General features: G+C 47.2%; 1 protein-coding gene across 1 annotated transcript in view; it reads right to left on the bottom strand.

The window, feature by feature from the left end:
* The window catches only part of sos1 (son of sevenless homolog 1 (Drosophila)), an 87,178-nt gene that overhangs the window by 215 nt on the left and 63,441 nt on the right, over positions 1-23,522 (bottom strand). The window contains 13 exon segments of the mRNA XM_033623614.2: positions 1-439; positions 530-651; positions 786-1,059; positions 2,558-2,674; positions 2,767-2,939; positions 3,016-3,133; positions 8,406-8,568; positions 13,009-13,128; positions 13,886-14,108; positions 14,910-15,013; positions 15,814-15,930; positions 20,628-20,709; positions 22,495-23,156. Of these exon segments, the coding sequence (XP_033479505.2) occupies positions 1-439; positions 530-651; positions 786-1,059; positions 2,558-2,674; positions 2,767-2,939; positions 3,016-3,133; positions 8,406-8,568; positions 13,009-13,128; positions 13,886-14,108; positions 14,910-15,013; positions 15,814-15,930; positions 20,628-20,709; positions 22,495-23,156 (2,714 nt within the window).

Below are 23,522 nucleotides of genomic sequence, written 5' to 3'. Positions count from 1 at the left end.
GGCTCAGAGAGTCCCTCTTGTAGGTCTTAGGAGGAAGTTTGGGAACGCTGTGTCGGGGGGGGACTGGGGGGCCGTCCAGAGGGAGGAGGGGGAGGGGCGGGGAGGGGAGGGGCATCTTTCTAGAGGGGGGGGTGGGGCTGGGGGTGACAGGGGTGGGAGGAGGGAGGGGGGGTGAGGAGGAGAAGGAGGCGGCAGGGGCGGAGCTGAGGGAAGGTAAGGAGGAGGTGGGGGGAAAGAAGGCCTGCAGGTCACAGCGGGGGCGTCCCTGAGGGGGGGGGAGGAGGTGCAGGGGGGAGCTGAGGGGCTCCCGAGGAGGAAGGGAGGGGGGGCTGTCGGGGGGGGACGACGAAGACAGCGACGATGAGTAACGAGGGGGGAGGAGCTTACAGGTTGGTTGACGAGGGGGGACAGCGGGGGGACTATCCAGCTTTGACATTATCTGTGGGGGAGGAGACAGAACGTTATCTCACTGACTGTCCCTTTAATGTCAATCTCTCTGTCTCTGTGGACATTTGGACATGCTCGTTACCTTTGAGGGTGACGACTCAGCAGGAGCCGACTCTGGACGTCTGCGGGGGGGGACCGGAGGAGGGACCGGGACGTCCTCCGAACTACGACTGAAACTCACCATGGAGGACACAGAGGACGACCCTGAGACCAGAGAGGACAACAGCACACACTCAATACAAAGACATGTTCTGTAATTGGTCGGACAGTGTCTCAGTGGGTGGGGCTAATGTCAGAGCTCTGATTAGTTGGACAGTGTCTCAGTGGGAGGGACTTACTGGAGTGGAAGGGGCTGCTGGGACCCTGTGGTGAGTCGAACACGCTGCCTACATCTGTTGAACTGGAGGCGGCTGAGGCGGGGGGCGGAGTCAGGGGGGTGCGGGGGGAGTTGGGGGCTGACACAGCCCCCCCCTCAGCCTCGCTGTCGGGGATGCGGCTGTAACTGATCTTCCTGGGCTCGTTCTGTAGCGGCGTTGGGTGCCGCATAGTGCCAGGCCTCGCAGAGGTGGGACGGATGCCCGGAGACTTCAGAGGACAGGTGTACTTCTTCACCTGGACAGGAAGGAGCGGGGTTAACACACAGAGAGAAATAAAAGCTACTGAGCAGATTTTTATTCCACTTTCTTCTTCTTCCTCTTCTTTGTCAGAACCCGGCAGCTTCTTTCACGTTGGCATCAAACGCTGTGATTTTTTAAACTGATCAGCAATAACGACAAGGCACCGTACAGGGAAGAGGTCCAGGCGCTGGCGACCTGGTGCAGTGACAACTACCTCAACCTCAACACCAGGAAGACAAAAGAAATTATTATTGACTTCCAGAAGTCAAGGACCACACTGCACTCAGGCCTGAGCATCAATGGGGAAGAGATGGAGCGTGTCATGAACGTCAAGTTCCTTGGACTGCACATCTCGGAGGACCTGAGCTGGACTGTGAACACCACCCACATCATCAGAAAGGCCCAGCAGCGTCTCTTTTTTCTGAGAATGCTGAGGAGGAACAAGCTCCCTCCTCCTCTGCTGAGAAACTTCTACCACTGCACAATAGAGAGTGTCCTGACCTACGGATGTACGGTGTGGTATGCCAGCTGCACTGCATCAGAGAAGAAACAGCTGTGGCAGATCATCAAGACTGCTCAGTGGATCATCGGCTCCCCACTCCCACGCCTAGTTGAGATCTACTCAAGCTGCCTCCTCCGACGGGCCACAAAGATCCAGAATGACCTCGCCCACCCAGGACACTCTCTGTTCACCAGCCTCCCCTCTGGCAGGCTCAGTGTGATATGAGCCTGCACCAACAGACTAAAACACAGCTTCTTCCCTATGGCTGTGAAGAGACTGCTGCAGGAACCATGAACACCCCCTCCTCGTCCCCACTAGTACCTCCCAGTCCAATAATATGGACTACTGCAATAACTGCTCTCTTGCACCTTTTAATTATGCACAGTATTTTTAGCTGTATCTTACTATATATATATATATATTACATTTTAATACATTTTTATGTTACCTGACTGTGATGCACTATATTGATATTGTAGCTGCTACAAGAGATTGCTGCCAAACGAAATTTCGTTGTATATTTTGTACAATGACAATAAAGCTTAAGTCTGTCCTTATGTCTACACCTGTCCTAAGTCCCTGTTTTCACCACATTACACAATAAAGTCATTTTATAGTTGTAGTTTACTGATGTATGAACAGAGGTTACATAAAACCAGAGTGAGCGTCCTCTACTGACCAATCAGACTGCAGGGTTTCTAGCTCCACCTTTTAGTACCAGATCTGTGTGCTAGGTACCCCAACAGAGGGGGGACCAAACATTGTGACGGTAAGGAACGCTTCTGTTGGTACCATCCACAACTTTTCACTGTACAATGAACTGGACTTCCCGGTGGAAATGAGGCATTAGTTTTACACTTTGATTTAGACAAAAGTTGTTTAAAGGGCTAATTAAGGACATTCTGTGCCTATTCATGTCTCAGCAGGAAGTTCAGGTCTGACGTTCAGACTGTGACCGCCCAGGTGTTTGTGTTGCCATGGTGATACTCACAAATCGAGGTAGCGATCGAGCATTTCGAGGTTCAATCTCCAGAGATTTGTTGAACAGGTGATCGGCGAAGTCTTTCTCAGACATGTCCTCCATCGGGTTCAGGTTCTCAAAGAACTTCTGCTCCAGAAAGAGAAAACACCATCACACTCTGACACCACACACACTATGCTGTCTGTGTGAACAGGAAGTGACATCATCGTGGCACTGACCCTGATGTCATTCTCCACTCTCAGACAGTACGGTTGGTTCTGGTACTGTTGGATCTCTCCTGTGATCTCGGCCACTTTCCTCCTCTTGCTGAAGTTGATCAAATCTTTGCCGTGTCGGCGCAGGAAGTCAGGGTTTCCCTCCTCTGTCTTCAGGATGTTAGTCAGGTAGATTCCTGACAGACAGAAAGACAGACGCCCTGTATAACCTTTGACCCCTCACCTTTAACTCTTTAAGAACAGACAGCTTACCAAAGAAGGGGACACAGGGGGGGTTGATGGAGCGCAGTTTGGCTAAATACTTCTTGTAGTGATCTTCACTCAGCTCGTGGGCTTCCTCTAGGATCTTCCTCTGGCGACTCGGAATTTGCTGGAAAAAAAAATCCTGATTATTTTTAAGTTTCAATCACAGTCTGAATGATGATGATGATGATGATGATGAGAGGTAGTAGAAGGAAGTGGAAACACAGAGTTCACCTGAGCAAACAGGTGTGAATGTGTTGAAAGTACACATCAGTCTCCCGTCACATCAAGTCAGGGGCTCCCCAACTTTTACTACCGTTTATAGACTAAAGTATTTTCTGTGAGGTGTATCTGTTGATGTGCCTGTGAGGTGTATCTGTTGATGTACCTGTGAGATGTATCTGTTGGTGTACCTGTAAGGTGTATCTGTTGATGTACCTGTGAGGTGTACCTGTTGATGTACCTGTGAGGTGTACCTGTAAGGTTTATCTGTTGATGTACCTGTGAGGTGTACCTGTTGATGTACCTGTGAGGTGTACCTGTAAGGTGTATCTGTTGATGTACCTGTGAGGTGTATCTGTTGATGTACCTGTGAGGTGTATCTGCTGATGTACCTGTGAGGTGTACCTGCTGATGTACCTGTAAGGTGTATCTGTTGATGTACCTGTGAGGTGTACCTGTTGTTGTACCTGTGAGGTGTACCTGTAAGGTGTATCTGTTGATGTACCTGTGAGGTTTATCTGTTGATACACCTGAGAGGTGTACCTGCTGATGTACCTGTGAGGTGTACCTGCTGATGCGCCTGTGAGGTGTATCTGTTGATGTACCTGTGAGGTGTATCTGTTGATGTACCTGTAAGGTTTATCTGTTGATGTACCTGTGAGGTGTACCTGTTGATGTACCTGTAAGGTGTATCTGTTGATGTACCTGTGAGGTGTATCTGTTGATGTACCTGTAAGGTTTATCTGTTGATGTACCTGTGAGGTGTATCTGTTGATGTACCTGTGAGGTGTATCTGTTGATGTACCTGTAAGGTTTATCTGTTGATGTACCTGTGAGGTGTACCTGTTGATGTACCTGTAAGGTGTATCTGTTGATGTACCTGTGAGGTGTATCTGTTGATGTACCTGTGAGGTGTATCTGTTGATGCGCCTGTGAGGTGTACCTGCTGATGTACCTGTGAGGTGTACCTGTAAGGTTTATCTGTTGATGTACCTGTGAGGTGTACCTGTTGATGTACCTATGAGGTGTACCTGTAAGGTGTATCTGTTGATGTACCTGTGAGGTGTATCTGTTGATGTGCCTGTGAGGTGCATCTGCTGATGTACCTGTGAGGTGTATCTGTTGATGTACCTGTGAGGTGTATCTGCTGATGTACCTGTGAGGTGTACCTGCTGATGTACCTGTAAGGTGTATCTGTTGATGTACCTGTGAGGTGTACCTGTTGATGTACCTGTGAGGTGTACCTGTAAGGTGTATCTGTTGATGTACCTGTGAGGTGTATCTGTTGATGCGCCTGTGAGGTGTACCTGCTGATGTACCTGTGAGGTGTACCTGCTGATGCGCCTGTGAGGTATATCTGTTGATGTACCTGTGAGGTGTACCTGTTGATGTACCTGTAAGGTTTATCTGTTGATGTACCTGTGAGGTGTACCTGTTGATGTACCTGTAAGGTTTATCTGTTGATGTACCTGTGAGGTGTACCTGTTGATGTACCTGTAAGGTTTATCTGTTGATGTACCTGTGAGGTGTACCTGTTGATGTACCTGTAAGGTTTATCTGTTGATGTACCTGTGAGGTGTACCTGTTGATGTACCTGTGAGGTGTACCTGTGAGGTGTATCTGTTGATGTACCTGTGAGGTGTATCTGTTGATGTACCTGTAAGGTGTATCTGTTGATGTACCTGTAAGGTTTATCTGTTGATGTACCTGTGAGGTGTACCTGTTGATGTACCTGTGAGGTGTACCTGTGAGGTGTATCTGTTGATGTACCTGTAAGGTGTATCTGTTGATGTACCTGTGAGGTGTATCTGTTGATGTACCTGTAAGGTTTATCTGTTGATGTACCTGTGAGGTGTACCTGTTGATGTACCTGTGAGGTGTACCTGTAAGGTTTATCTGTTGATGTACCTGTGAGGTGTACCTGTTGATGTACCTGTGAGGTGTACCTGTAAGGTGTATCTGTTGATGTACCTGTGAGGTGTATCTGTTGATGTACCTGTAAGGTGTATCTGTTGATGTACCTGTGAGGTGTATCTGCTGATGTACCTGTGAGGTGTACCTGCTGATGTACCTGTAAGGTGTATCTGTTGATGTACCTGTGAGGTGTACCTGTTGTTGTACCTGTGAGGTGTACCTGTAAGGTGTATCTGTTGATGTACCTGTGAGGTTTATCTGTTGATACACCTGAGAGGTGTACCTGCTGATGTACCTGTGAGGTGTACCTGCTGATGCGCCTGTGAGGTGTATCTGTTGATGTACCTGTGAGGTGTATCTGTTGATGTACCTGTAAGGTTTATCTGTTGATGTACCTGTGAGGTGTACCTGTTGATGTACCTGTAAGGTGTATCTGTTGATGTACCTGTGAGGTGTATCTGTTGATGTACCTGTAAGGTTTATCTGTTGATGTACCTGTGAGGTGTATCTGTTGATGTACCTGTGAGGTGTATCTGTTGATGTACCTGTAAGGTTTATCTGTTGATGTACCTGTGAGGTGTACCTGTTGATGTACCTGTAAGGTGTATCTGTTGATGTACCTGTGAGGTGTATCTGTTGATGTACCTGTGAGGTGTATCTGTTGATGCGCCTGTGAGGTGTACCTGCTGATGTACCTGTGAGGTGTACCTGTAAGGTTTATCTGTTGATGTACCTGTGAGGTGTACCTGTTGATGTACCTATGAGGTGTACCTGTAAGGTGTATCTGTTGATGTACCTGTGAGGTGTATCTGTTGATGTGCCTGTGAGGTGCATCTGCTGATGTACCTGTGAGGTGTATCTGTTGATGTACCTGTGAGGTGTATCTGCTGATGTACCTGTGAGGTGTACCTGCTGATGTACCTGTAAGGTGTATCTGTTGATGTACCTGTGAGGTGTACCTGTTGATGTACCTGTGAGGTGTACCTGTAAGGTGTATCTGTTGATGTACCTGTGAGGTGTATCTGTTGATGCGCCTGTGAGGTGTATCTGTTGATGCGCCTGTGAGGTATATCTGTTGATGTACCTGTGAGGTGTACCTGTTGATGTACCTGTAAGGTTTATCTGTTGATGTACCTGTGAGGTGTACCTGTTGATGTACCTGTAAGGTTTATCTGTTGATGTACCTGTGAGGTGTACCTGTTGATGTACCTGTGAGGTGTACCTGCTGATGCGCCTGTGAGGTATATCTGTTGATGTACCTGTGAGGTGTACCTGTTGATGTACCTGTAAGGTTTATCTGTTGATGTACCTGTGAGGTGTACCTGTTGATGTACCTGTAAGGTTTATCTGTTGATGTACCTGTGAGGTGTACCTGTTGATGTACCTGTAAGGTTTATCTGTTGATGTACCTGTGAGGTGTACCTGTTGATGTACCTGTAAGGTTTATCTGTTGATGTACCTGTGAGGTGTACCTGTTGATGTACCTGTGAGGTGTACCTGTGAGGTGTATCTGTTGATGTACCTGTGAGGTGTATCTGTTGATGTACCTGTAAGGTGTATCTGTTGATGTACCTGTAAGGTTTATCTGTTGATGTACCTGTGAGGTGTACCTGTTGATGTACCTGTGAGGTGTACCTGTGAGGTGTATCTGTTGATGTACCTGTAAGGTGTATCTGTTGATGTACCTGTGAGGTGTATCTGTTGATGCGCCTGTGAGGTGTACCTGCTGATGCGCCTGTGAGGTGTATCTGTTGATGTACCTGTGAGGTGTACCTGCTGATGCGCCTGTGAGGTGTACCTGTTGATGTGCCTGTGAGGTGTATCTGTTGATGTACCTGTGAGGTATATCTGTTGATGTACCTGTAAGGTGTATCTGTTGATGTACCTGTGAGGTATACCTGTGAGGTGTCTTGTCGTAGTATGTGTCGTCGTATTTGTGTGGTTAGTAAATGTGTTTCTTACATATCACTGATGACTCTTGTGTAAGTGTGTGAGGATAGCGTTCTCCATGGAGACGCGTGACTGTAAACTGACCTTCAGGTGTAACTTATGTGTGACGACTGATTTGACACTGAGATGAAAAAGAAGTTTGGGGTTATGTGTTGGTGTCTGTGTTACGACATGTTCTGTACTTGTACAGTTACAGCGAGACACTGAGGTCACACGAACAGATGGTTGAATCCTGAGGCCACACTGAGACAGAACCAGAACCAGACGCTGAATGGTCGGGTTTAGAGTTAGGGTGTAGGACTGCACGATATATTGTTTGAACATCGCCATCGCGGTGTGCGCAAGTGTGATAGTCACATCGCAGGACATGCAATGTTTTCTGCTTTTTTAGAACATGTAAACTTTTGTTTTGCTTCAGAAAAGCAGTGCTGAAGAAAGCTCCGCTCCGCTCCCCCTCTCATGCACACGCTGCAGTCACACACTGAAAATGAGCGACATGCAAGAGGGAGAAACGGTAAAGGAGGATTTATGCCTGGTTCACACTACACAACTTTTCTACCCGTTCTGAAAGTCACTATGTCACATTACCCGATTGTGGAGTCATAAAATCGTGCCATGACTTGGCTGACAGACATGACACGCTACGCGCTGGTACTCACCAATTATCACCGGTCGTCTTTCACGTGTGTGATGTCATCAGGTTATTCTTGTCCTATTTTAATATTTTAATTACTTTTGCTATTATTTGAGTCATTGTGTGTGTTCATGTGCCAGCTGACATGTTGTTGTAGTCACATAAAAGTATCAACAGATGGCAGAAGCTACATTTGAAGTGCCGTACGCAAACATTCGAGCTACTGTATCCTCCACAAGAAGTTCCTACAAATGTTTCAAAATAAAAGCCTATTTAGAAAATGGAGGGACTCTCAGCTGAGGTTATAAGGGGCTTTTAATTTGAAACAAGTTCAGGAAGTGTTGAGGTTGAAATGATGGTGCGATGCATTAACTTTATCAAGGCAACCGGAGGAGATAAAAAGTAAAAATATAAAGACACAGAGGGATTAATAAATAACGGACCGTCTATAATGTAGTCTGTTGCAAATGAAGCTGGGAGCCTCTGCAGCTGTGCTGAGTAAAAGACACTATTTGTTAATGTTATTACTTTAAGTCATCTGGTGAAAATTCTTGTGTTTTTTAAAATCACAACATAATGCATATAACCAAAAAAAACAAAAAAACAAGAAAATCGCAATGACAGTTTTTTCCAATATCACGTAGCCCTATTAGGGTGTTAGTGTTAGTGTGGTTGTTACCTCGAAAGTGTGGTCGAGTCTGTAGACCGGCGACGAGTTCATGGCACTGACGACCTCCAGAACTCCATTAAAGTTGTTGAGTTCCTGAAAAACTTGCAGGATCTCGATGATCCGAGACACAACGGCAACTCGTTCCTCCAGGTTATCTGTTTCTACAATACACCTGCAGATTGAACACAGGTGACAGACCATAGATGTTACTGATGATGTCATGTCTGGTGGAGGTGAAGTAGTGACGGTGTATGAGTGACGTTAGAGTAGGTGGTGATGGAGTAGAGCGGTGAAGGTCCTCATTATTATTTGAGGTTGGAGTTGTAGATGGAGGAAGAGTTTGGGTGTGTGGCTGTTAACAGACGTGCAACACTGGAGTCTGCTGATCACTGACATCTGTCCACCTCGTTACAGAAAAGGTCTGTCCTGCACCAGGAGGAACCCAGGACCCACTGCACCAGGAGGAACCCAGGGGCCTCTGCACCACTCACTTTTATTCTCTGACTTTAAGCATGAGAGTTGTGTGGTTGTCTGTTGTCTTTTAATCTCTTTTATTGATGTTCTTAATGATTTTATTTGTTTTTACTTATTGTTTTTCTTTATTGCTCTTATTTGATTATAATATTGTTTTTAGTATTTTATTTCTGTTTCTGTGCAGCACTTTGGAAACCTCCGTTTGTAAAATGTGCTATATAAATAAAGTGGATTGGACTGGATTTCACCAGGAGGGACGCAGGGCCCACTGCACCAGGAGGAACACAGGGTGAGCTGCACCAGGAGAAACCCAGGGCCCTCTGCACCAGGAGGAACCCAGGGCCTGTTACACCAGGAAGAACCCAGGAACTCTGCACCAGGAAGAACCCAAGGCCCTCTGCACCAGGAGGAACCCAGGGCCCACTGCATCAGGAGAAACCCAGGGCCCACTGCATCAGGAGAAACCCAGGGCCCACTGCATCAGGAGAAACCCAGGGCCCTCTGCACCAGGAGGAACGCAGGGCCCACTGCACCGGGAGGAACCCAGGGACCACTGCATCAGAAGAAACTCCGGGTGAGCTGCACCAGGAGGTACCCAGGGCCCACTGCATCAGGAGTAACCCAGGGCGAGCTGCACCAGGAGGAACCCAGGGCCCTCTGCACCAGGAGGAACCCAGGGCCCACTGCACCAGGAGGAATCCAAGGCCCTCTGCACCAGGAGGAACCTAGGACCCACTGCATCAGGAGAGACCCAGGGTCCTCTGCACCAGGAGGAACCCAGGGCCCTCTGCATCAGAAGGAACCCAGGGCGAGCTGCACTAGGAGGAACCCAGGGTGAGCTGCACCAGGAGGAACCAAGGACCCACTGCATCAGGAGAGACCCAGGGTCCTCTGCACCAGGAGGAACCCAAGGCTCTCTGCACCAGGAGGAACCCAGGGCCCTCTGCACCAGGAGGAACCCAGGGCCCTCTGCACCAGGAGGAATCCAAGGCCCTCTGCACCAGGAGGAACCTAGGACCCACTGCATCAGGAGAGACCCAGGGCCCTCTGCACCAGGAGGAACCCAGGGCCCTCTGCACCAGGAGGAATCCAAGGCCCTCTGCACCAGGAGGAACCTAGGGCCCACTGCACCAGGAGGAACCCAGGGCCCTCTACACCAGAAGGAACCCAGGACCCTCTGCACCAGGAGGAACCCGGGACCCTTTCTTTCAAAGATCCTTGAGAAAGTAGTCACAGATCAGCTGTGTGATTTTCTCCATGATGATAATTTATTTGAGATTTTTCAGTCAGGATTTAGAGTGCATCATAGAACTGACGGCCTATTTCCACCAGATGCGTGTTGGTTGCGCCTCCGCTCCTGCACGGCAGTGGAGCCGATAGGATTCAATTCTAGTCAATGTGTGTGTTTCCATCGGCTGCGGATGTGCTGCGTTCCAGCTCCATCTCAGCTCCGGCACTCCGGAGCCCTCCGGAACAGATACGCAGGACTTCTATTTTTGCTGGAAGCCCGAGCACAACGCAACAATTCAGCACAGAGCAGATTGTGCGGGGCAGGAAGTCATGCACAGAAATAAAATAAAACATCCAGTTAATTTTCAAAATAAAATACACAGTGTTCACGGCAGATCATATTTACCTGCACTACACATTGAAAACTACATTATGGGCAGAGGGAGGCCTGAAGTCAACAGGTTAGAGGTTTTCAGATGTCATTTCACCCCGTTGACCATGGACGAGGAGATATTAATCATGGCAGTGCACCGAGATGTCTGCGAACGCAGATGGTGGGTATTGACGGACGGCGGAGCACACAGCGCATAACTAGCGCTGCCGTTCCGCAACAGACACGTATCCAGTAGAAATCCGGCATGAGCAGCACTAGTTAAAATTACATATGATCTTCTGATTGCTTCAGACAAAGGACTCGTCTCTGTACTTGTTTTATTAGATCTTAGTGCGACGTTCTGCTACAGAGACTGGAACACTTGATTGGCCTAAAAGGTTCTGCACTAAGCTGGTTTAAATCTTATTTATCTGATCGTTTTCAGTTTGTTCACGTTCATAATGAATCATCCTTACGTACTAAAGTTTGTTTTGGAGTTCCGAAAGGTTCTGTGCTCGGACCAATCCTATTTATTCTATATATGCTTCCTTTAGGTAACGTCATTAGAAATCACTCTGTAAATTTCCATTGTTATGTGGATGATACACAGTTGTATTTATCAATGAAGCCAGAAGAAAGTAATCAATTAACTAAACTCCATAACTGCCTTAAAGACATAAAAACCTGGATGAGCACCAATTTCCTGATGTTAAATTCAGACAAAACTGAAGTTATTGTTCTTGGCCCCAAACAACTCAGAGACTCTTTATCTGATGACATAGTTTCTCTAGATGGCATTGCTCTGGCCTCTAGCACTACCGTAAGAAACCTCGGAGTAACATTTGATCAAGATTTGTCTTTTAATTCTCATTTAAAACAAACCTCACGGACTGCATTTTTTTTTAACTGTGTTATATTGTGAAAATTAGGCCTATCCTGACCCAAAAAGATGCAGAAAAATTGGTCCACGCTTTTGTTACCTCAAGCCTGGATTACTGTAACTCTCTATTATCAGGTAGCTCTAGTAAGTCCTTAAAAACTCTCCAGCTAATTCAGAATGCAGCAGCACGTGTACTAACAGGAACTAAGAAACGAGATCATATTTCTCCTGTTTTAGCTTCTCTGCACTGGCTCCCTGTAAAATCCAGAATTGAATTTAAAATCCTACTGTTAACTTATAAAGCTCTAAATGGTCAAGCTCCGTCATATCTTAGAGAGCTCATAGTGCCATATTATCCCACCAGAACACTGCGCTCTGAGAACGCAGGGTTACTCGTGGTCCCTAAAGTCTCCAAAAGCAGATCAGGAGCCAGAGCCTTCAGCTATCAGGCTCCTCTCCTGTGGAATCATCTTCCTGTTACGGTCCGGGAGGCAGACACCGTCTCCACATTTAAGACTAGACTTAAGACTTAATTAATTTAATTTAATTTAGTTTATTTGATAGGAACAATGCAGGTCTTTCCTCCTTGATAAAGCTTATAGTTAGGGCTGGCTCAGGCTTGCCCTGTACCAGCCCCTAGTTAGGTTGACTTAGGCCTAGTCTGCTGGGAGACCCCCTATAATACACTGGGCACCTTCTCTCTTTCTCTCTCTCTCTCTCCCAGGTCCAGTTACTGCATGTCGCTAACTCGGCTGTACTGCATGTCACTAACTTGGCCATTCTGGATGTCACTAACTCGGCTTCTTCTCCGGAGCCTTTGTGCTCCACTGTCTCTCAGATTAACTCATATCACAGCGGTGCCTGGATGGTGTGACATGTGTGGTTGTGCTGCTGCCGTGGTCCTGCCAGATGCCTCCTGCTGCTGCTGCCATCATTAGTCATTAGTCATACTTCTACTGTTATTATACAATTATGATTATTGTCACACATGTATACTATCAGATATTAATATATACTTTCAACATATTGTACCACAGTAGCCAGAATCATAATTACATTATTATTACTTTCATTAATGTTGTTGTAAGTTACTGTCATTACCGTCTGTCCTGCATCTCTCTCTCTCTCTCTCTCTCTCTCTCTCTGTCTCATTGTGTCATACAGATTACTGTTAATTTATGATGCTGATCTGTTCTGTACGACATCTATTGCACGTCTGTCCGTCCTGGAAAAGGGATCCCTTCTCAGTTGCTCTTCCTGAGGTTTCTACCGTTTTTTTTTTTTTTGGAGAGTTTTTCCTGATCAGCTGTGAGGGTCCTAAGGACAGAGGGATGTTGTATGCTGTAAAGCCCTGTGAGGCAAATTGTGATTTGTGATATTGGGCTTTATAAATAAAATTGAAATTGAATTAAATACTATGACCTTTAACACTGTGACCTTGACCTCTGTGACCTTTAACACTGTGACCTTCAGAGTTGTAAGCAATGTATTATTTGGACCAAACAGGTGTGGTGACGGTTCGGGACTGCAGGTGAGTCGGGGAACATGGTACATGTTATTGGAAACTTTGGTTGGTGCTCCCTCTGTGATCTCTGAGGTAACACTGTGGTGGGTTTAATATATGTTTAGTTTGTAATGTCAGAGTAATGTCTTACTTTTCAAACCACAAGGTGAGGTTGGTGGTGTGCCGTATCATCCTCAGCAGATTGGGAGAGTGAATCTCCTTGTCTTCTTTGGTCCAGACGCTCCCAACCAGCTCTGACGGCTGCACCGCCCTGCAGGAGGTCACAGTTCACACAGGTCAGACAGGTGTATGAGAGGTCAGTCAGGGGTGTGAGAGGTCAGACAGGGGTGTGAGAGGTCAGACAGCTGTGTGAGAGGTAAGACAGGCGTGTTAGAGGTCAGACAGGTGTGTGAGAGGTAAGACAGGCGTGTTAGAGGTCAGACAGGCGTGTGAGAGGTCAGACAGGCATGTTAGAGGTCAGACAGATGTGTTAGAGGCTCACACAGGTGTGTGTGAGGGGTTAGTCAGGTGTGTGAGAGGTAAGACAGGTGTGTTCGACATCAGACAACTGTGTGAAAAGTCAGACAGGTGTGTGAGAGGTCAAACAGGTGTGTTAGAGATCAGTCAGGTGTGTGAGAGGTCAGTCAGGGGTTTGAGGGGTCAGACAGGTGTGTTAGAGGCTCACACAGGTGTGTCAGAGATCAGTCAGGTGTGTGAGAGGTCAGTCAGGGGTTGAGGGGTCAGACAGGTGTGTTAGAGGCTCACACAGGTGTGTCAGAGGTCAGGCAGCTGTGTGAGAGGCTCAAATAGGTGTGTGAGGGGTCAAACAGGTATGTTAGAGGTCAGACAGGTGTGTAAGAGGTCAGTCAGGTGTGTGAGGGTCAAATTGGTGTGTTAGAGGTCAGTCAGGTGTGTGAGGGTCAAACAGGTGTGTTAGAGGTCAGTCAGGTGTGTGAGGGGTCAGACAGGTTTGTTAGATGTCAGTCAGGTGTGTGAGGGGAGGGACCTCCTGTGTGGGTCAGTGTTACCTGTAGAAGTCGGACTCGAGCAGGGTGAGCTGCCGACCAATCTCGATGGGGTGCAGCGTCATGAGGTCGAACTGTTCAGTGTTTCCTGGTTTACAGATGTGCCACTCAATGGGAGGAGGAGAGTTCTGAAAGGTGATGCTGTGACTCGGCACGCTCACCTGAACCTGCTTCTTCCTCTGGATGATCTTAGTGATCGACTCCACCCACTTCCTCATCGTCTTACCTGCAACACATGACATCATTTCTTTCTATCAGCCTTCACAGGTGTTCACGCAGGTACGTACCTCTTACAAATGTTCGTGCAGATACATACCTCTGACAGGTGTTCGCTCAGGTATGTACCTCTGACAGGTGTTCGCGCAGGTACGTACCTCTTACAGATGTTGGTGCAGGAATATACCTCTTACAGGTGTTCCTGCAGGTATGTACCTCTTACAGATGTTGGCACAGGTACGTACCTCTTACAGGTGTTCGCGCAGATACATACCTCTTACAGCCGTAATATACTTGCTACTTGATCGAACGTATGTGTACACAACACGCCGTGTCTGTGCACAGACACAGCGTGTTGTGTACACAGCACTATGCAGCAAAAATGCACAATACTGGCGGTCACCACAACAGAAATATAACCCGGAAATCGTGAAGAATCTCAGGAGAAGAAGAAGAAGGGTCTGGTCTGATCATCCGGTTGGGTCACTGTGTGCATTCGCACCAGCGTCTGTAGCGGTTATATGAATATTGCATCTCGCACACGCGTCGCGGTACCTCACGTTGAGATGTGCGTTCGACGCGTCAAACGAATGCAGATCACGCGTGGCAGCCATGATGCGGTCGCGTTTGTGTTGTTTGCAACAAGTATATTACGGCTGTACGTACCTCTGACAGGTGTTCACGCAGTTACGTACCTCTGACAGGTGTTGGCGCAGGTACATACCTCTGATAGGTGCTGGCGCAGGTACCTACCTCTGACAGGTGTTCACGCAGGTACGTACCTCTGACAGGTGTTGGCACAGGTACGTACCTCTGACTGAGGCGATGAACTCCTCCAGTTGTCTCAGCAGGTGAGCGTCTCTCTCAAAGTCGTAGAAGTGATGCTCCACCCAGTGACGACACACATTCAGCACTCTGCAGGAGGAGGCGTCACGCACGCACACACACACACACACACACACACAGCAGAAGTCTCATGATCAGCTCTGTCAGATCTGAAGAAGAGTTTCACCTGTCAGACCAACGGTGTGTTGACAGACAACAACCACAATAAAACTGAAGGTTTAAATTTCAGCTAAACAAGAACAGAATCAGCTGATTAAAATAAATCACAGAGTTGCACAGCACCACGCCACATGGCACCACGCTGCACCACGCCACACCACGCTGCACCACACCGCACCACGCCACACCGCACCACGCCGTGTTTTTAAACTGCATTGACAGTCGGACCATCTGGAATCTGTCTTATAGATTTTTACTTCCTTGATTGATGATTGATATGCTGTAAAGCCCTCTGAAGCAAATTGTGATTTGTGATATTGGGCTTTATAAATAAAACTGATTGAGTGATTCTGTCTGTGATTCTGTTTTCACAGAAAATGTAGGCCCCGCCCACCCAGCGCTGTGATGGCTGTCTGACATCACCAAGACAAATCCTGGTGGGTTGCCACGCTGTTCGGGGCCTATAGATCCTAAAAAAAATCCATGAAGTGTTTTTGGATTGTTGACGGTCACATACATAACAACCCTCACTGACCTGACTGTCCCGCCCCCGTCCCCACCCCAGCCCATGCCGGTCCACCAGCCGCCGTCAGAGGCTACTTTCCATCTGTCCTGACACACAGAGTTCTGAGCTGCCCCTTTTCTCTTTTCTCTCTACTTCCTGTCTGGCCTGCAGTGTGTGTGAGCGTCCAGCAGGCGTCAATATTTACCTGAGCTGGACGGGTTGAACAAACTCTTTGCGGAAGCGTTTGAGTTCAGCGCTGAGCGGCTGCTCTCCTCCCTCCATCTGTTCCACCTCACTGGGCCTCGGCTCCGGAATATCGAACCTGAAGACACAAACATGACACACCTGAGATCAGCTGATCTGTCACATGACACACCTGAGAGCAGCTGATCAAAGAGTGACAGCAAAGAGCTGATCAAGGAGGGAGCCCTGTGCATGTTGGGTAAAACAGCAGAAAGGTCCATAAAGACATGTCCACTGAAGACACCGAGGACACTGAGGACATGTCCAGCTGATTTGGACTGTTTCTCTCTCATTAACCTTGAGCAACTTACCTCAGTAATTTCTTTATTTAAATCATCGACCTGTCTCTCAGACTTCGCCCCAACCTGTCTCTCAGACTTTGTCCCACAGAGCAGCTGTAATTAAAACCCCGACTACAGACCCCAGACCCAAATCTGATCTGATCTGATCACAATCAGGTTCTGCCGCAGAGACCGGAACATTTGAAGTTTCTGCCACAGAGACCGGAACATTTAAAGGTTCTGCAGCAGAGACCCGAACATCTAAAGGTTCTGCTGCAGAGACTGGAACATCTAAATGTTCTGCTGCACAGACTGGCACATTTAAAGGTTCTGCAGCAGAGGCCAGAACATTTAAAGGTTCTGCAGCAAAGACCTGAACATTTAAAGGTTCTGCAGCAGACACCGGAACATTTAAAGGTTCTGCAGCAGAGGCCAGACATTTAAAGGTTCTGCAGCAGAGACTGAAACATTTAAAGGTTCTGCAGCAGAGACCAGAACATCTAAAGGTTCTGCTGCAAAGACCAGCACATTTAAAGGTTCTCCACTCAGCTGGTTTAAATGTGATTTATCTTTCAGTTTATTATGAATCATCTGTACACTAAAGTCAGTTTCAGGGTTCCGTACTTGGAGCATTTCAGTTCACTTTATAAATGTGTTCCTCAGGTGACATCATCAGAATTCTCTCTGTAACTTCACCGCTTCATATAAATCAGATCTATGTGTCCATCAGAAGAAACCGTTCAGCGAACTAAACTTCAGACATCTTGAGAACATAAAAACCATCCTGAAGTTAAACTCAGACAAACTGAAGTTCTTGTTCTCAGAAACTATCTGAAGTTAAAGTTTCTCTGGATGACCTCTGACCTCTTACACAATGTTTAAGAACCCTCGCAGTCATATTTGATCGGATAAGACAAACTTCAACAAATGAGACCTGTGTCATATTACAGAGATGATCCACAGAGAAACTGGTCGAAACATCTGTTCCCTCTGGACTGGATCAGAACACGTCTTTATGAATTCTGAATCAGAACACTGCAGTACAGGTTCTAACTGTGGTCCAGGTTCCAACTGCAGTCCTGGTTCTAACTGCAGTACAGGTTCTAACTGTGGTCCAGGTTCTAACTGCGGTACAGGTTCTAACTGTGGTCCAGTTTCTAACTGCGGTACAGGCTCTAACTGTGGTACAGGTTCTAACTGTGGTACAGGCTCTAACTGCGGTACAGGCTCTAACTGTGGTACAGTTTCTAACTGCGGTGCAGGTTCTAACTGTGGTCCAGGTTCTAACTGTGGTACAGATTCTAACTCCAGTACAGGCTCTAACTGTGGTACAGGTTCTAACTGCGGTACAGGTTCTAACTGTGGTCCAGGTTCTAACAGGAACTCAGAACACAGATCATGAGGCCCGTTTCCACAGCAGGAACTTCGAGGTAATTTTATGGGGCCGGGGCCATTGGTGCATGTCTCCACCACAGGAACCACCCCCGAAGGACAGAGTTCTGGAACTTCTATAGGGGCTAAACAAGTCCCTGCCTCAGAGTAGGTACTCAGAACGGCCCCGAAAAACTCCTGGGTGGGGCTTGGGGTTTACTTGGGGCTGATTGGATATACTGAAGGTGGAATGCGACGTCAACAGAAAGCCAGAGCCTTCAGCTATCAGGCTCCTCTCCTGTGGAATCATCTTCCTGTTACGGTCCGCGAGACAGACACCGTCTCCACATTTAAGACTAGACTTAAGACTTTCCTCTTTGATAAAGCTTATAGTTAGGGCTGGCTCAGGCTTGTCCTGTACCAGCTCCTAGTTAGGCTGACTTAGGCCTAGTCTGCCGGAGGACCCCCTATAATACACCGGGCACCTTCTCTCCTTCTCTCTCTCTCTCTCTCTCTCTCTCTCTCTCTCATCCTATTACTGCATCTTGCTAACTCGGCCATTCTGGATGTCACTAACTCGGCTTCTTCTCCGGAGCCTTTGTGCTCCACTGTCTCTCAGATTAACTCATATCACAGCGGTGCCTGGACAGCGTGACGTGTGTGGTTGTGCTGCTGCCGTGGTCCTGCCAGATGCCTCCTGCTGCTGCTGCTGCCATCATTAGTCATTAGTCATACTTCTACTGTTATTATACACATATGACTATTGTCACACATGTATACTATCAGATATTAATATATTATTATTAATTATAATATTATTACTTTCATTAATGTTGTTGTAAGCTACTGTCATTACCGTCTGTCCTGCATCTCTCTGTCTCTCTCTCTCTCTCTCTCTGTCTCATTGTGTCATACGGATTACTGTTAATTTATTATGCTGATCTGTTCTGTACGACATCTATTGCACGTCTGTCCGTCCTGGAAGAGGGATCCCTCCTCAGTTGCTCTTCCTGAGGTTTCTACCATTTTTCCCCATTAAAGGGTTTTTTTGGGGAGTTTTTCCTGATCACCTGTGAGGGTCTTAAGGACAGAGGGATGTCGTATGCTGTAAAGCCCTGTGAGGCAAATTGTGATTTGTGATATTGGGCTTTATAAATAAAATTGATTGATTGATTGATTGATTGACAGAATAGCCAGCATTTTTAAAACTCAGCGCCGGTCAAAATGGTCGCGATTACGATTACGTCACATCCAGAACCCGGTAACTTTACAGGAACCTTCCTCCTACTCCACCCTCTCAGTGGAGACACGGCAGTTGAGAGGGCCGAGCAAGAGGACGTTCCTGTAAAGTTCCTGCCCCCCAAATAGTACCAGGAACTTCTTCAGTGGAAATGAGCCTATAGTTCTTCTCTGCAGCAGCTTCCTGTAAAATTCTCATCCTCACTGACACAGCTCATAGAACCATATTATCCATTAGAACTCTGCTGCAGCGGTCCGTCTTATGAACATTTGTTTTTTTTTCATCTGCTCTACTCATCCTGAGACAGATCCCTCCTGAAGACAGATCTGTCCTCAGGGTCTCTTTCTGTTTCTACCAATTTTTTCCTGTTAAAGTTTTATGGGGAGTTTTTCCTGATCAGCTGTGAGGGTCCAAGGACAGAGGGTTACAGGTAGTTTTTGTTACATGTTTCTTTGCTGTGAAGCACTTTGTGCTGCATTTTTAATATATGAAAAGTGCTATATAAATAAAGTTTGATTGATTGAGGACAGAGGGTCCAAGGACAGAGGGTCTGAGAACAGAGGGTCAGAGGACAGAGGGTCAATCAATCAATCAATCAATTTTATTTATAAAGCCCAATATCACAAATCACAATTTGCCTCACAGGGCTTTACAGCATACGACATCCCTCTGTCCTTAAGACCCTCACAGCTGATCAGGAAAAACTCTCCAAAAAACCCTTTAACGGGGAAAAAAAAAAACGGTAGAAACCTCAGGAAGAGCAACTGAGGAGGGATCCCTCTTCCAGGACGGACAGACGTGCAATAGATGTCGTACAGAACAGATCAGCATAATAAATTAACAGTAATCCGGATGACACAATGAGACAGAGAGAGAGAGAGAGAGAGAGAGAGAGAGAGAGAGAGAGACAGAGAGAGAGAGAGAGAGAGAGAGAGAGAGAGACAGAGAGAGAGAGAGAGAGAGAGAGAGACAGAGAGAGAGAGAGAGAGAGATGCAGGTAATAACAGTAGCTTACAACAACATTATTGAAAGTAATAATATTATAGTTATAGTTCTGGCTACTGTGGTACAATATGTTGAAAGTATGTATTAATATCTGGCAGTATACATGTGTGACAATAGTCATATGTGTATAATAACAGTAGAAGTATGACTAATGACTAATGATGGCAGCAGCAGCAGGAGGCATCTGGCAGGACCACGGCAGCAGCACAACCACACACGTCACGCTGTCCAGGCACCGCTGTGATATGAGTTAATCTGAGAGACAGTGGAGCACAAAGGCTCCGGAGAAGAAGCCGAGTTAGTGACATCCAGAATGGCCAAGTTAGTGACATGCAGTAATAGAATACGAGAGAGAGAGAGAGAGAGAAGGAGAGAAGGTGCCCGGTGTATTATAGGGGTCCAAGGACAAAGGGTCAGAAGGTCTGAGGATAGAGGGTCAGAGAACAGAGGGTCTGAGGACAGAGGGTCTGAGGATAGAGGGTCAGAGGACAGAGGGTCTGAGGACAGAGGTTCTGAGAACAGAGGGTCAGAGGGTCTGAGGACAGAGGGTCAGAGGACAGAGGGTCAGAGGACAGAGGGTCTGAGAACAGAGGGTCAGAGGGTCTGCGGACAGAGGGTCGAGGACAGAGGGTCAGAGGACAGAGGGTCTGAGGACAGAGGGTCAGAGGGTCGAGGACAGAGGGTCAGAGGGTCTGCGGACAGAGGGTCGAGGACAGAGAGTCAGAGGACAGAGGGTCTGAGGACAGAGGGTCAGAGAACAGAGGGTCCAAGGACAGAGGGACTTCATCTGCTGCGAAAGCCTCTGAGGCTGACTGTAATTTGTAATGTTGGACTTTATAAATAAAGCTGGGGACAGAGTGAAGGTTGGACGTGTCTCACCTGTCCATGAGCAGGTCCAGCAGCTCCTGAGGTTTACAGAACGATCTGTAAGTCGTCAGAAATGTTCGCACAAAGTTTGGATCTGTGGGAGGAAACACACCATCGACATGTCATTAATAAATGTCTCATTAGCCGTCTGTCCGTCCTCTAAAGACATCTGCTCTCATTAACCTGTCTCATGGCCTTTCTACCCATCATGCAGCAGTTCTCAGTCTGACTCAGCCTCAGCAGGGCTCTGATTGACCACATGGTCCGGCCTCACTGCCAGGGGCTCAGAATATTACCAAGAATCTCCGGCACCGTGACCTCTGAGACGAGAGATTTACTTTGTCCCAAAATAGCATCATTCTTTCAAAATAAGAGCTCATTAAAGATCTTTTCTTTCAAAATAAGAGCTCATTATAGATCTGTTCTTTCAAAATAACAGCTCATTAAAGATCTGCCATATGGACAGTCAATAAAAATCTGAGGTGACGTCTCCAAATGTCTTGATTAGTCCGTCAAACAGTCCACACAGACACAAACTGAGACATCACAAACAGCTGCTCGACGTTTCAGCTCAACGTCGTCTGGACTCAACAACTGATCAATAACCGATCAGAGAGACAAATCAATAACGAAAAAAACTGTTGGTTTCAGGACACTCGGACACCTGCAGGCGTGACGGCAGACTGTCGACCTGCTGCTCTGTCTTACAGAGGATGTGATGTCATGATGATATCACAGCTTTGATTTAAAGCTCATCAGGATCAAACTAATGATTAATGTAGTCAATAATCAATAATCACTTAATTAACTTGTTGCTTCACTGAACCGCCGATGTTTTTTTTGTTGGTTTCCATCAAACACCTTCCAAACCAGCAGTAAGCCTTCAGACATGGTACCTAGACCCTCGGTGTGTTCAGACAGTCCTCTTAAATGTGGGCGGGGTTGTTGTCACTCACTGCTCCGTCCAGCACTCGCTGTATTTCCTCATCAGCGGTGACACAGATGGAAGTCTGCACCTGGTTTATCGTCCACAGAACGAGGCTGCACGCCCACATTTTCACAACAAAATAGAACAGGCTGCAGTGAGAGTCTCTCTCCATGGGATATTTAAAAATAGCAGCTTTGTGCATTTAGTCCTTCTCAGGCAAGCTCAGGGGTTTAGTGTTGCTGTAGCCCACAGGAAGTGAGGATTAGAATATATGACCTTCACATAATCCGCTCCAAATTAATCTATATTTTTAAAGTCATTACTAAAAGTGTGTGTCATATAAAAACTAAAGTGATGGTCAAAGTTGTCACAGTGAAATTTAAGGTGTGCTGATGGATTCACGTCATCAACTCATGCATTGAGTAACATTACAAGTTAACGTTCCACCTTAAAAGTTGCCGGCAGTCAGCCCAGTGAATGAAGTTATTTTTTTCTCTTTCATTTTATAGTTGTAGTTTACTGATGTATGAACAGAGGTTACATAAAACCAGAGTGAGCGTCCTCTACTGACCAATCAGACTGCAGGGTTTCTAGCTCCACCTTTTAGTACCAGATCTGTGTGCTAGGTACCCCAACAGAGGGGGGACCAAACATGGGGACGCTAAGGAACGCTTCTGTTGGGACCATCCACAACTTTCACTGTGGAGACAGAAACTATGAACTGAACTGCCGTGTGGAAACGAGGCTAAAGATGTTAAACAGTCATAGGAAGTGTTTCAGACAGCAAGTGGGAATGTGTCAAACTGTTGATAGATTTAAGTACAAAGATTAAAAAACATAAAACTGAGATATGAACACCGCTGTCTGTTTGTCAGTGTTTGTTTGGGACGTTCTGGAGTGCCTCAAGCACTTGGGGTTTTCATTTAAACCTGTAACATCATCTTGTCTCACCTGCGTACATGTGGAAGGTGAGCCTCTCAATCAGTTTCAGAACCGTCCCTGCTTTGATAATGGGGATCCCGGACTTGGACTGGACGTTCTCCTCAAACACGACGTTCTCCTCGGAGTCCGGCTCGGCAAAGCGGTACACCTCGGCTCCCGGCAGCCTCATCTGCTCCTCCTTCTCCTCCTGCAGCATGGCCGAGTCCAGCATTCGCTCCAGCGTGCTGCGGTACTGCAGCGAGATCAACGCCGCCATCCAGCCGTTCTTCTCTTCAGCAGACTTGGCGGCGAACACCACGCTGTTCCCGTCCTTCAGGATGATCTCGAAGGCGTGCCGGTACTCGCCCTCCTTGTCGTCCTTATCGTTGATCTGGACTTTGCGCATGAAGAACTTCTCTTTCAGTCGGTACTCTGCCGTGGAGCTGGCGCCGGGCAGCCGCGGCGGGCCGTGGTTGGACTTGCAGCAGATCATCAGGCCATCGAACAGGAATATGTGGCGCTCGTGTTTGGCGCCCACACGGGTTAGTGTTCCCTCCATGATGAACTCGTTGCAGCACTGGCCGATGTCCTTCCCCTCCCAGCCATCGATGTTCTTCTGGATCTCGTTCATCTTCTTGATGGCCAGATGTTTCCCCTTCATCTGCTGGCTGTAGAAACGACACGCCGACTCACTGCCACCACAGAAGAAGACAAAGAGAAGTCAGAGTTAACGAGGAAATTGATTAGAGCTGATCAGAGGTCAGTAAAGACGGAGGTGTTGGTACTACGATCCGAGCTCTGTCACTTTAAACTACAGAAACAGTTCACCACCAGCTGTTCCCCAAAATTCTGCGGCCTGACGTCCTAAATAACAGCAGGCTAACACATCTGCTAACAACTGCTAACAACAGCTAACACATCCTTACACCTGCTAACATCTGCTATCACCTGCTAACACATGCAAACATCTGCTAACACATGCGGACACATCTTAACACCTGCTAACACATGCGGACACATCCTAACATCTGCTTACACCTGCTAACATCTGCTAACAC

The sequence above is a fragment of the Epinephelus lanceolatus genome, chromosome 3 (assembly GCF_041903045.1).
Source record: "Epinephelus lanceolatus isolate andai-2023 chromosome 3, ASM4190304v1, whole genome shotgun sequence".
Taxonomy (NCBI): domain Eukaryota; kingdom Metazoa; phylum Chordata; class Actinopteri; order Perciformes; family Serranidae; genus Epinephelus; species Epinephelus lanceolatus.
Note: the sequence above shows the minus strand (reverse complement) of the source record. Positions and strands in the feature narration are given on the sequence as shown.